The sequence below is a fragment of the Octopus bimaculoides genome, chromosome 1, assembly GCF_001194135.2.
Source record: "Octopus bimaculoides isolate UCB-OBI-ISO-001 chromosome 1, ASM119413v2, whole genome shotgun sequence".
NCBI classification, from domain to species: Eukaryota; Metazoa; Mollusca; class Cephalopoda; order Octopoda; family Octopodidae; genus Octopus; species Octopus bimaculoides.
Window position 1 is genome coordinate 10,232,084 of NC_068981.1, and position 13,166 is coordinate 10,245,249.

The 13,166-nt window shown below is 33.2% G+C and overlaps 1 protein-coding gene across 1 annotated transcript in view; it reads left to right on the plus strand.

Moving 5' to 3' along the window:
- Positions 1-13,166, plus strand: part of LOC106878508 (short transient receptor potential channel 7) — a 375,551-nt gene that overhangs the window by 353,932 nt on the left and 8,453 nt on the right. The window contains exons 10-14 of the mRNA XM_052974185.1: positions 4,852-5,016; positions 7,313-7,461; positions 9,095-9,293; positions 11,175-11,405; positions 12,746-12,898. Coding sequence (XP_052830145.1) covers positions 4,852-5,016; positions 7,313-7,461; positions 9,095-9,293; positions 11,175-11,405; positions 12,746-12,898 — 897 coding nt within the window. The remainder of the gene's footprint in view (positions 1-4,851; positions 5,017-7,312; positions 7,462-9,094; positions 9,294-11,174; positions 11,406-12,745; positions 12,899-13,166) is intronic.

The following is a 13,166-nucleotide window of genomic DNA, read 5'->3' on the forward strand; positions in this document are numbered from 1 at the left end:
AAGTGGCAATATACTACACTTTATATATATATATATATATATATATATTATCGATATGTAATTACAAGGACCATAGATCTAAGTGTAGGAAGTTTACAAGCTTCGAGCAGTCCGTGGTAGGTATAAAAAAACAACGTTCAAGAATGAATATATATCTGAGCGAGATGCAAACAGTAGCAGTACGACATCGTGAAGTATATTTGCCACCTAAATGTGGCTGACCCATATAGGACGATGCTACTGTAGTTTATAGCCCCAGGAAGACATCTCCTTCAGCTGTTTGTGCCCGATCACAGTATTTGCGAAGGGAAATCATCGTTCCCATTTCGAGCCTTACGTGATACACACGGACCCGGGTTGCTTCTTGTGTATTGTCTGTGTAAAACATGGTAAATGTATTGTGTGGTAATAAGCTTGCTTTCCAGCCACATGATTCCGGGTTCAGTCCCATTGCGTGGCACCTTGAGCAAGTTTCTTCTTCTATAGCCTCGGGCCGATTAAAGCCTTTTGAGTGGATTTGCTAGAGGGAAACAGAAAGAAGCCCGTTGTATATATATATATATATATATATATACATGCATATCTATGTGCATATATATATATATGCATACATGCATGCATATATATGTGTGTATATATATTTATATACAATATATGTGTGTGTGTGTGTGTGTGTGTGTGTGTGTGTGTGTGTGTGTGTGTTTATTGTGCTAGTGTTTATTTCCTACCATCGCTTGACAACCGGTGTTGGTGAGTTTAAGTACCCGTAAACTAGCGGTTCGGCAAAAGAGACCGATAGAATATTACCAGACTTAGAACAAAAAAAGAACTGGACGTCGATTTGTTTGACAAAAAGCCTTCGAGGCGGTGCCCCAGTATGGACACACTCAGATGAACGAAACATATAAAAGATAAAAGATGTACCTATTGCGGTGACGTAATTTGTACATCTGAACCTCGTCCATTTATTGTATGATTTATTATTGTTTATATTTGAATTACATATATACGGTGGTACCAAAATCTCTTAAGTGCTTAGGGCCTCTATGGGTTTTAATCCGGCCCTAAACTCTATGGTTGGAAACAATGTGTAACGAACAAAGCTTAGATTGTTAAGAGATTGAACGTATGATTAGTTGCTCCAGAAAAGAAACTTTGAACTTAAAGACAAACTTAAATGTAGCGTGCAGACGACAAGTTTTCTGTGATAATAAACTCGGTTCCCATTTTAAATATGTTTCACTGATTTTTATAAATGCCAGAACATGACTTCTGTTTCCTATTTTCTTTCCATTATAGTTGTGAGGTTTACGTTTCACGAATAACAAATCATTAAATACTTGTACAGTACCCTGAAATAAATCTCAACTATTTATATCTCAGTTTTTGTTTTGCCTTAATGTAAGACTACACGGAATAACTTCGCGTTTGTTTTTGTCATGTTTAGATTCTTTTTTTTCTTTTGTAAACGTATGAATTGTGCTCTTGTATATATGTACTCATACATATAACAATGTATATCGATATGTGTGTCAGAGTGCGTGTCACAAATACACACACCACAAATACAGATTCACACACATGTACGTATACATATGCATACACATACACACACACACATATATATATATATATATATACTCAATGTGACAAGCGAGACCAAAAGCGCGCGTGTGTGTATACATAGATACACAGACATATAAAGAATATTTATCCACCAAATGCAGTGTTCAGAACTGATTCTTACTATTCAATACTATTGTGTATATAAGTCACGGATACCATTCAACTACAGCTATTTTAAAGTTCGTCAATGCCCAGTTCGAATAGACCTCGGCGGTTTCATCTTTTCTCTTTCGTTTTGCTCTTGTTCTTTTTTCTTTCATATTGGAGACATAGCTGAAGGAACGTGGCTTAGTGGTTAAAGGTATTCGGTACACGATCATAAAGTCGTGAGTTCGGTACATAGCGGCTCGTTGGATCCTTGAGTAAAATATTTTTTTCACTTTACTCCAGTCAGTTCAACTGCCAAAAATGAGGAGTACCTCTAAGTCAAAGAGCCAGCATAATCGCATTCTGTGTCACGTTGAATCTTGCTGGGAACTACGTTAAAGGTACATAGGTCTGTGAGTGCTCAGCCACGTGCACGTAAATTTCACAAGCTGGTTGTTCCGTTGATCTGACCAAACGGAACACTCGTAGTCACAACCGACGGAGTACTAGTTTGTACTGGGGACATATGAGAGCTTGTTAATATACATGTACAGTCATTTGAACTTACGGAAACAGTCGTGAGTCTGTCGTGAATGAGATCAAAATCAATACAAGCTATATGCGACTAAGTTCAACACCTAAGAAAAATGAAAATAAAAACAATTGTAGTAAAAATATATGAAATAGATGCGACGAGGATTTTGACGCATGATGAAATAGACAGAAGTAAATTTAATGATTTTTTTAGTTATTTTACTTGTTTCCGTCATTAGACTGGGGCCATGCTGAAGCACCGCCTTGAGGAATATTAGTCGGATGATTGAACCACCGGTAATTTTTTTTAGAACCTGGTACTTATTTTATCGGTCTTTTGTGCTGAACTGCAAAGTTAAGGGAACGTAAACAGACGAACACCGGTTGTCGAACGGTCCTGGAGGACAAACACAAAGACACACACACACACGCACGCAGATAAATAGATAGATAGATACATACATACATACGATTGGCTTCTTTTAGTTTCCGTCTACCAAACCTACTCACAAGGCTCTGGTCAGCTCGAGACTATAGTAAAAGACACTTCTATAAAGTGCCACGCAATGAGACTGAACTTTGTGGTAGGGAAGCAAACTTCATACCCCACAGCCATACCTGCACTTACTGTTTGCCGTTAAATGGCTAGAATAGCTTTTCCACGATGTAAAACCTATATTAACAACGTGTGCGCGTACGTGCATGTGTGGTTTGTGCTCATATTATGGAGTTTGTGATGTAAATGGTATATACGACCATAAAGGACTATAACTTAATATGAAGTTGAGCTTTGCCATTCAATAAATGAATTTTGATAAAGCAAGTGTCAAACTATGTACTGCAAATCGATACAATTAACAAGAGGTCTTTAAGGTTATGCTTCCCCAGCCGAGGCTCAATCGAATGGCTGACACCTGTAAGTAAATTATGATACAAACACATTCTTCAGATAGTTGCTGGCCAAGTCTGGCTGACTAACTTTGAACAGACATTTTTCGATGCTACTGAATAGAAATTGTTTTAAAATTTTCTAATAAATAAGCAGCAACAAAAGCCATTACAGCGGATGCAAATAACCACAGTGAAGAGACGTACATAGAAAACAAATTATATAAACTGCTTTCTGTGTTTATCGTACATTTTCATACATACATACATACATACATACATACATACATGTGTGTGTGTTTGTATGCGTGCTTGTCCGTGTGCATTTATGTACATATCTCTATGTATATATATATATATATACATATATATATATATATACATATATATATATATATATATATATATATGTATGTATATATATATATTAAAATAGTAGGGTAAAAAAATGGATATTAATTAATATCAATTTAATACCAGGAAACTAGCACATTAAAAGAATTATATATATAACGGAGCAAGTAATCCAAGAGAAAACATTTGCGAAGATATTATTGAAGATATCATTATCTAGTGTAATAATTAAAAATGATAATAACAGAATCAATAATAGAGGCGATTGCAGACCCTCACCCCCACCAAAGAAAAAAAAAGCATTAAATAGCCCGAAAGATTAAAATTAATCAAAGGACATACTAAGTATATCTGCCGGTTGGAAATAAGAGCTTTAACTTATTTCCGGGAGGTAGACATATTTAGTATGTTCTTTCGTTAATTTTAACCCTTCATATATATATATATATATATATATATATATATCACATTGCTATATGACATTAAAAAACAAACAGGCAATTTATATTGTTTGTGTGTGTTGTTATAACCTGACATAAGATAGCAAACAGATAGATATATATATTGTGACATTTGTGAACTTAAGTAATAAATATTACGGATAATGTAACTGACATAAAACATACATGTTAGTACAGCTAAAATATAATCGAAATATGTTTAGTTTTCTCTTCACTCGCCATGTTTTCTCCCTTCATAAATGAAATAAAAACTGAATTGTTTTGATGTGAAAGTGATGATGTTGTTACTGTTGTTGCGGTTTCTCTTCTAGTTGTCAACATTGCCGACATGTAGTTACACATTTTCGTTAGAAACATGTATTATTTTAATTGATCCCAAAAGGTGTCGACTGCGGTGGGAAACAAACTTAAAAGAGGCATACTTAAATACCACAAGGCATTCTCCGCATGTTTCCGATTCTCCAATACCATATTAATAATAATATTGACTTCATATTCAGGCACACGGCCAGTAATTTCGATGTTAGGAGTAAGTCGACCCCGAAAGGATGTAAGGCAAAGTCGACTGACGGAATTATAACAACAACTATAATAATAATAATAATAATAATAATAAAAAAGAAAAGTGCCATAATTAATTTTGTTGAACGATACTTAGGTATCTCGTGTACCTTCAACGGGTTGAAAATTTGATGTCAGACTACTTCATTTTTTATAGATAATATTAGGATTGCTATGACGCGAGATACCGAAATATCGTTCAACAAATTTAGTTATGGCACTCTTCTTTTTTATTTACTTATTCCTTCCAGAGGAGTCATAGCAGCCCTAATAATAATAATAATAATAATAATAATAATAATAACAACAATAATAATAACAATAATGAAATGTTTGTTCCTTTTCTCCGACAGATCGTTGTTATTGGTTTGCACTTGATCCGCACAATATTGCAGAATCGTTGTTTGCTATTGCTAATGTGATAAGCTTTACACGTGTATCATATGTTCTACCAGCGAATGAACATTTTGGACCCATGCAAATATCATTGGGGAAAATGATAGGGGTATGTATATACAAATCTATCTCTAGCGTCCTTTGACACAATATTAAAAAAAAAAAACTATTCTTGTTTCAGTTGGGGGAGGGGCTATTTATGTTAATTTTGAAATTCATTCTAATGCTAAGGCGTCTTTCAATCTGAAAGTTATTCTTTAGATTTTTAGAGTTTAAAATTTTACTGATTCTTTTGAATGTCTGTTTTGACGTTCAATTCATACTTTTGTTTTATTGGACGATTTTGTTAATGTCATGATTGTTTGCGATAAATCACTCAGTTCTTCATATCTTTAGACATCTATATCTTTCTTTAATCATTCATGTTTTTCATTATTTAATAAGGTATTCCGGGAAGCTTATATTTAGATCCCGTTAAAGATCTTAATGCACTTTTTCTTGTACGGTCTTTTCGCGTATCTTAAGTGATAAAGTTTTCTTTTAATATTAACTTTTCCTTAATATATCGATATTATTTATTGAATATTTAGTATAACTCATACTGTACATCATACTATATTTCTTTTAGTCCTACTTAATTAGATCTCTGGGTTTTTTCACCACATTTATAGAATTTATTTTATATGAGAATATTATTTATATCAATCATTAGAGATTAAAGAGCGATTAGCCTAATATAAAAATAATTTTAAATCAGAAATAATACATTTCTAAATCTCTCAGAGAGATTGATGCAGTAGTGATACGATGAAGTAGTTGTATGCTGTCAACTTAATGTGACAGTCCCCTAAAGGGAATAATACTACTGTTGGTTAGACCTAGGAAGCTGCACCGCTTCCTGTCGGCCTTGACACATTTCCTGTGTCCTTATGTTTAAAAGGGAGAAACAAGCACCTCCACCCAGCTAAGCCTGCATCCAGAGACATGTTTCTGAGTCTTTGCTCGTCATCAGTCTGGAGTAGCATGACTTGCTAGTCGAAGATGCCTGTCAGGCTCTCGTAAACATTTAATAATTCTAGGGAAATACATTCACTGATTTCAAATTTAGAAATAATACATTTCTAAATCTCTCGCTAGAATTATTATATGTTTACAAGAGCTTGACAGGCATCTTCGACTAGCAGGTCGTGCTACTCCAGACTGATGACGAGCAAAGACTCAGAAACATGTCTCTGGATGCAGGCTTAGCTGGGTGGAGGTGCTTGTTTCTCCCTTTTAAACATAAAGACACAGGAAATGTGTCAAGGCCGACAGGAAGAGGTTTTTTAGGAGTGTTTTGTTGTTCTTTAATTATTTATTCATGTTAATTTAGCCTCCAGATAGATTAAATCCTTCCTCAAAGTTTTTGCTTTCTTATATAAATTTAAATGCAAAATATTGATATATTTTCCAATATTTCAATTATTTGGAATTTCATTTAGAATTCTTTTTCAGGTCATTTCATCCGGTTCTAACTTTCGGTAACATCTTAGAACATTGTTTGTTACATTTTAAGTATTCATTTGGCATTTATTCATATTTTCCTCTATTTTTCTCTCTTTAGCACAACTAATAGATCTCCAGGTTTGTATGCTAATCATAAGCTGGATGGATAGAATTTCAAAATATTTACGAAGCCTTTAAATAAAGCCGGATATTGACATCAACCTAAATTGTACATTGGTCCTAACACTTAAAATTTTCCATTATATCTTTACAAATTTGTATTAATCTGTAAAACTTACATTTTTCCCCTCATTTGTTTCATTTTTAAACAGTTCTTGAAAATATTAGATTAGGTTTTGAATTTCTTTAATTTTAAATTAATCTTTACTTTTACAAACAAGAATTAAATTTTGTTTGCATATGTTAATTTGTTGCCATCTTTTTTTATTGACACATTCTGGAAATGTTTTATTATTGCACAAATATATGAATATGTTTTGTGTGTGTGTATTTGAGCTTCATATTAGTTATATATTGTATATAAATATACAAGTATTTTAACCATCCATGTGGGTATATATATATATATATATATATATATATATATATATATATATATATATATATATATATATATATATATATATGCGTGTGTGTGTGTGTTTTAAGATTTTGGAAATGTTTTATTATTGCGCAAATATGAATATATGTATGTATGTGTGTAGATGTTTGAGTTTCATATTTGTATATATATATACAGGTATTTTAACCATCCACGTGTGTGCTTACAGATTTTGAAAACGTTTTTATTATTGGACAAATATAAAAGTATGTGTACGTTTGCTTGAATTTAATATCTTTTATATGATGAATGTAAATATATTTTTATAGATACGAAAACTTACATTTACTATTTTTAGGACATTATAAAGTTTGCTGTAATTATAAGTGTCGTTATATTCGCTTTTATGGTGGGTTTATACAACCTATATTGGTACTACAGCATCCGTAAAATAGTTGAGATAAGAGACCATAACGTCAAACCACAAGCTCAGAAATTCTTTGGCAAGTGAGTATTAAATGGTTGTTTGTTTGTGTTTGGATTTTTTTTTTCCATTTCTAATGATCATCTTTTACATTTTCAACACTTTCTACCAATAAAACAAGCAAAAATCTCGATTAAACCAGTCTATTGGGTTATTTTCACAAACGTGTTATTTTCTAAGATGTATAAAACATGTTTTGACGTATTTATTTGCATGAGAAAATATAATTGAAGTTGTTTCATGTTCTTTTTATTTTACTTAAATGTTTACTTTCGTCTGATTCTTTGTGAGTTATTCTCTTTTTTTTTTATATTTCCACTTAAATATTTCCTTTAGATTGGTTACTTTTTTTCTATTGAATTTCGTTTCGTTTCTAATAATTTTTCATTCCACGCTTTACGTAGAAAGAAAAACACATAATAAAACAAATAATGATAATAATAATGATAATAATAATGATGATAATAATGATGATGATAATAATAATAATAATAATAATAATAATAATGCAATCCCGGCTTTAATTAATACTTTGAAATTTAGTTGCTTCTTCCATGAAAATTTTCTTACAGTTTATTTCGAGAACGTTAAACAAAACACTTCATGTTTAGTATTTTAACCATAGTTTTAATGATACATTGAAATTCAGTAAATATCCGTCTTTGTTTTTATTGCTGTCATTGTTATTGTGGCACTACTGCTTCCTTTAATAGAATCTGGGTGAAAATTAGTAGATACCACACAAAACAATACTAAATAAACCTCTTTATCAATGAGAGCATTCGATTTGTTTCTCAAAACTATTCTCGCATTTTTACATAATTTTCTATTTATTCCATTGTATTCCTCCTACGAAAATTTGTTTATAGTCATTTTTTGTTTTTTCGGTTATTTGCCACCTGTTTTGTATACAAGCATTTCCAATGTTTTCCTTCTAACAACTACAATCTCCAGTTAATTTGTTCCATACTCTTTCACCTATGAACGTGTGTAGCGTTAAAATATAAACACCTTCTCGAAATATTTTTTGTCTGCGAACAATGCCCTTAATGTTTTTGAAAATTCTAGCTATTCTATGAATATGTGAAAACATGACATAAATAATTAACGCAGCTTTGAAATAACGTTTCTTTTTCTTTTGGGTTTGCAAGATTCTTGGTGTGAAATCGTGTATTGAAACAGATATTGTTTTTTCTTCGAAGGGTCATTTTACTAATAAGAAACACACATACTGGTTATATTTCACTTTAACTACTTAACCAATTATTCTGTTAACTAATTGGTTGTTCGATTAATTGTTTGATAGACCAATCAATTAATTGGTTTTTCAAACTATTTTCGTCGCCATTCTCAATCTTATCAATGAGTTGCTCTATTTCTCACCTAAATATTTAATATCAAAATTGTTCAATGTAACTTCGCTATTCATTTCTTTGTTGTGTACTATGACATTAACAGTGACATATTCTCCAAACTTTATCAATCACCTGATGAAGTCTGGTGGGTACATCAGCCGAAACGTTGTGTTAACAAACAAGTTGAGGACAAATATCCGTCAAATGTAAATAACGTACATAACTCTTCATCTCTTAAATATAGAACTGTACAATCAACACTATTACATGGTGACTGCTTCTTGCTTCTTTTCTTTGCTAGCTTGGACAATACGTTTCGGACAGTGTTCTGGTCCTTGTTTGGCAAAGGCGAGGCCTCAGTCGTTGAGCTAGATGGCTTTAGTCATTATTTTACCCGCAATGTAGGTTACTGGATTTTCGGTGCATATAACATTAGTACTGTGATCGTGCTTTTAAACATGCTCATAGCAATGATGACAAGGTCATTCGAATGTATCCAGGTAAGTACACACACCAGCTCTATCACTCATTCTGTCTGGCAGTTTATCTTCCCCTCTCTCTCTCTCTCTCTCTCTCTCTCTCTCTCTCTCTCTCTCTCTCTCTCTCTGCCACTTCTGCGACTTTATTTCAATATGTTCTCTATGAATGTTCTTCTTCCTCTTCTTTTGCCATATTCCCTCTTTGCTGTATAATAAAATACATTTTATTGTATGTGTGTGTGTGTTGTGCGTGTATGTGTGTGTATTTACATTGACGTCAAATATTTCTTAGTATTCATGATATAAAGATGTACACATCTAATTTGAGATGAAATGTGAAACCATTGTTTCTTTATATGGGTTCAATTTATGTGTAGTGTGTTTACTCTGTCCTAGACTAGTGTTGTAAGTCTGTACACACACACACATACTCGTGTTTATACACCATACACAGACATATGCGTACATACATAAATGCAAGTAAATATCTTTTACGTGTACACATACACACACACACGTATATATATATATATATATATATATATATATATATATATCATAGGAACGTAACCTTCATAGAAGCATAGTTACTTTTAAACGATAAGGAGTCGAGCACATTCTTGAAAAGATGAAAATCAATACAGTTGATATTGAAAAGTCTACATGCATTCATACATAGTTGAAATTTATAGAAAAACAAAAGACGAAGACAGGTGTATGAACAACAAACAAGTGTATTAGTTTGACGCTCGGGAAAAATGAAAAAGTATTTTTATGTTTCGAGCTTACGCTCTTCAACAGAAAGGAATAAGAGAAAATAAGAAAGAACAATGAAATTGATTCTGAGTCTTCAAATATAATTGATTTGTGGCGGTACAGTGAAAATTTATTAAACATTCCAGGTATTCTTCATTTAAGATTCGCGGAATGGAAAAGTGCGCACAATCGTATGTGCATATGGAATGTGCCCGTGTAAAAGAGGAATGAAACATACTTGTATATTGGTTTCAAATTTTGACACAAAGTCAGCAATTTTGGCGAAGGGGCTAAGTCGATTACATCGACCCCAGTGCTCAACAAGTACTTATTTTATCGACTCCAGTGTTCAACAGGTACTTATTTTATCGACCCCAATGCTCAACAGGTACTTATTTTCTCGACCCCGAAAGGATGAATGACAAAGTCAATCTCGGCGGAATTTGAACTCAGAACGAGAAGTCGGACGAAATGCTGCTAAATATTTCGCCCGGTGCAGCAACAATTCTGCCAGCTCGCTGCCTTGATATTCTTATATATTAAAAGGACATGCACATCTAGTATGTGAGTGCTTGTGTACACGCGCGCACATACCTACATATATGCACACACTAAATCATTCACATAACTAATCACTGGAACTGTTTTGTTTCAAATAAAAAACTGTCACTATTTTAGTAATCGACTTTAATTCTACGAAGACAAAGTTAAATACATCTCAAAGGAATACATACACACATGTACGTATATATATATATATATATATATATATATTTGCATGTGTGTGTATATATATATATATATGTGTATGTATATGTGTATATATATATGTGTGTGCGTATGTGTATATATATGTGCGTGTGTGTATATGTGTGTATATATATATATGTGTGTGTGTATGTGTGAGTGTGTATATATATACACATGTGTGTGTATATATATATGCACATATATGTGCGCATATATATATACACACGTGTGTGTGTGTGTGTGTGTGTGTGTGTGTGTGTGTGTGTGTGTGTAATTTCAATTATAACATAACAGTGAGCAGTGGAGATGAAAATATCCATATACCTTAATATTGAATTCTTGCTTTTATTAATGATTATATAACTGTTATATAATCGTATTTTATTTATTTTTCAGACGGAAGCGGATACTGAATGGAAATTTGCTCGCAGTAAGCTTTACATGGAATACATCCAAGAGGACTGTACTCTACCGGTGCCATTTAACATTATACCAAGTTTCAAATCTATTTTCTATATTTTGCGATTCTTTTACCGTCTTTTTGTTAAAAAAGAAGAATCTGGTATGGTAAGACATCCCGGTCGAATAAAAGACGTTGAGCTTTATGCAATGCCAAGTGGACGTCGGGTCAGTACTGTTTTCCTATCTATTATTCCTTCATTATATAAAATTTCATGTATTTTGAGTTTGCTTCTTGCTAAAGAATTGATATTACTAAATTATAAAATTAATATCCGATAATACGTGAGAAAGGTGGGGGTTCCTTTTCTTAATTTCTAAATGATACCTGGTCGAAATTTGCTGTAGGAATTTTGCCTGCGGGATGGGTTTTTCCAGAAATATATTGTTGATTGTCAAAGTCAATTAAAGGTTTCTAACGTAAGAAGGTCACATATTTTGGGAGAGCGTGCGGTCGAATTAATTAATACCAGTGACTGAAAAGTATTTTGTTTTATAGACACACAAAACTGAAAGGCAAGTCACTCTCCGTGAAATTTTAGGTGAGAGCATAAAGAGACGTAACATAAGTCTACAAAAAATTTTGTTCGTCGCTCTACTGGTTCTATTATCCACTACTTTTTGTGTCAGTTGATGAAACGGGACGCTGAGCTGAAATATTAGGGGTGTCATGGAGGGGGTGTCATGAAGGGGGGTTGCTACTCTCATAACGGTTGATTGTGATTCGAATTAATAGTTTCACAGTTAAGATTAACTGACATAATACTCTTTATTATCGTTGCAAAAGAGTAACTTAGATATTCGTAGCTTCAATGAGTCTTCCATATAAGTGTGTGTGAGTTTATCATTAACTGGCAGACTCGTTTGCATGTCTGGCAAAATACTCATCGGCATGTCTTCCCGCTCTTTATGTTCTGAGTTCAAATCCTGCTAAGGTCGAATTTGCCTTTCATCCTTTCGGAGTCGATAAAAAAAGCAGCGATCAAGTAATGGAGTCGATGTAATCGACTAATACCCTCCCCATGAAATTACTGGCCTTGATTCAAAATTTTGAAACTATTGGTAATATCCTACTAATGAGGCAGCGAGCTAGCAGAATCGTTAACACGCCGGACAAAATACTTAGCAGCATTTCGTCCCGTCTTCACGTCTAAGTTCGACTTAGCCGTTCATTCTCGGAGTCGATAAAATAACAACCAGTTGAACACTGGGGTCGATGTAATCGACGAGCCCTCTCCCACCAAAATTTCAGGCCTTGAAAGGGCTATTAAAAGGAGCAACACAGGTCTTCTTCGTTGACTTTGCATCACAAATATACATTTTCTTCTTTCACTTACTTAACGTTATAATATTGAAGCAATGTTATTAGAGATAGTGAAGAATGTATTCTACGTAGCAATGAAATAACTTCCAAAATTCCATTCCTCAACCACAGCAAGAATCTAAAATGTCAAATGAGATCTGAAGCTATTAATTGTTTTCTCTTTCTCTCTTCCTCCCTCTTGCAGCAAGGTATCACCCAGTTAGATGCAAGTGCTTGGGAAACTGATTCACCTCACCTGAAGGGAATCAAACATTTCCAAGAGAGAATGTCGACGACAAATGGCTTTGTGCGGAACGATTCAGACCCTTCGATATGTTCCCAAAAGCTTACTTATCAGGTACAGTTATTCACCAATTTCATTACATACAACTGATATTTTCAGAGTAACAACTGAAACAACATATTATCTAGCAGTATTATACACGCATACACACACACACACACACACACACACACACACACACACATATATATATATACATATGCACATATATACATACACATATACACTCATATATACACACACATATACTCATATATACTCATATATACACACACATATACTCATATACACACACATATACTCATATATACACACACATATA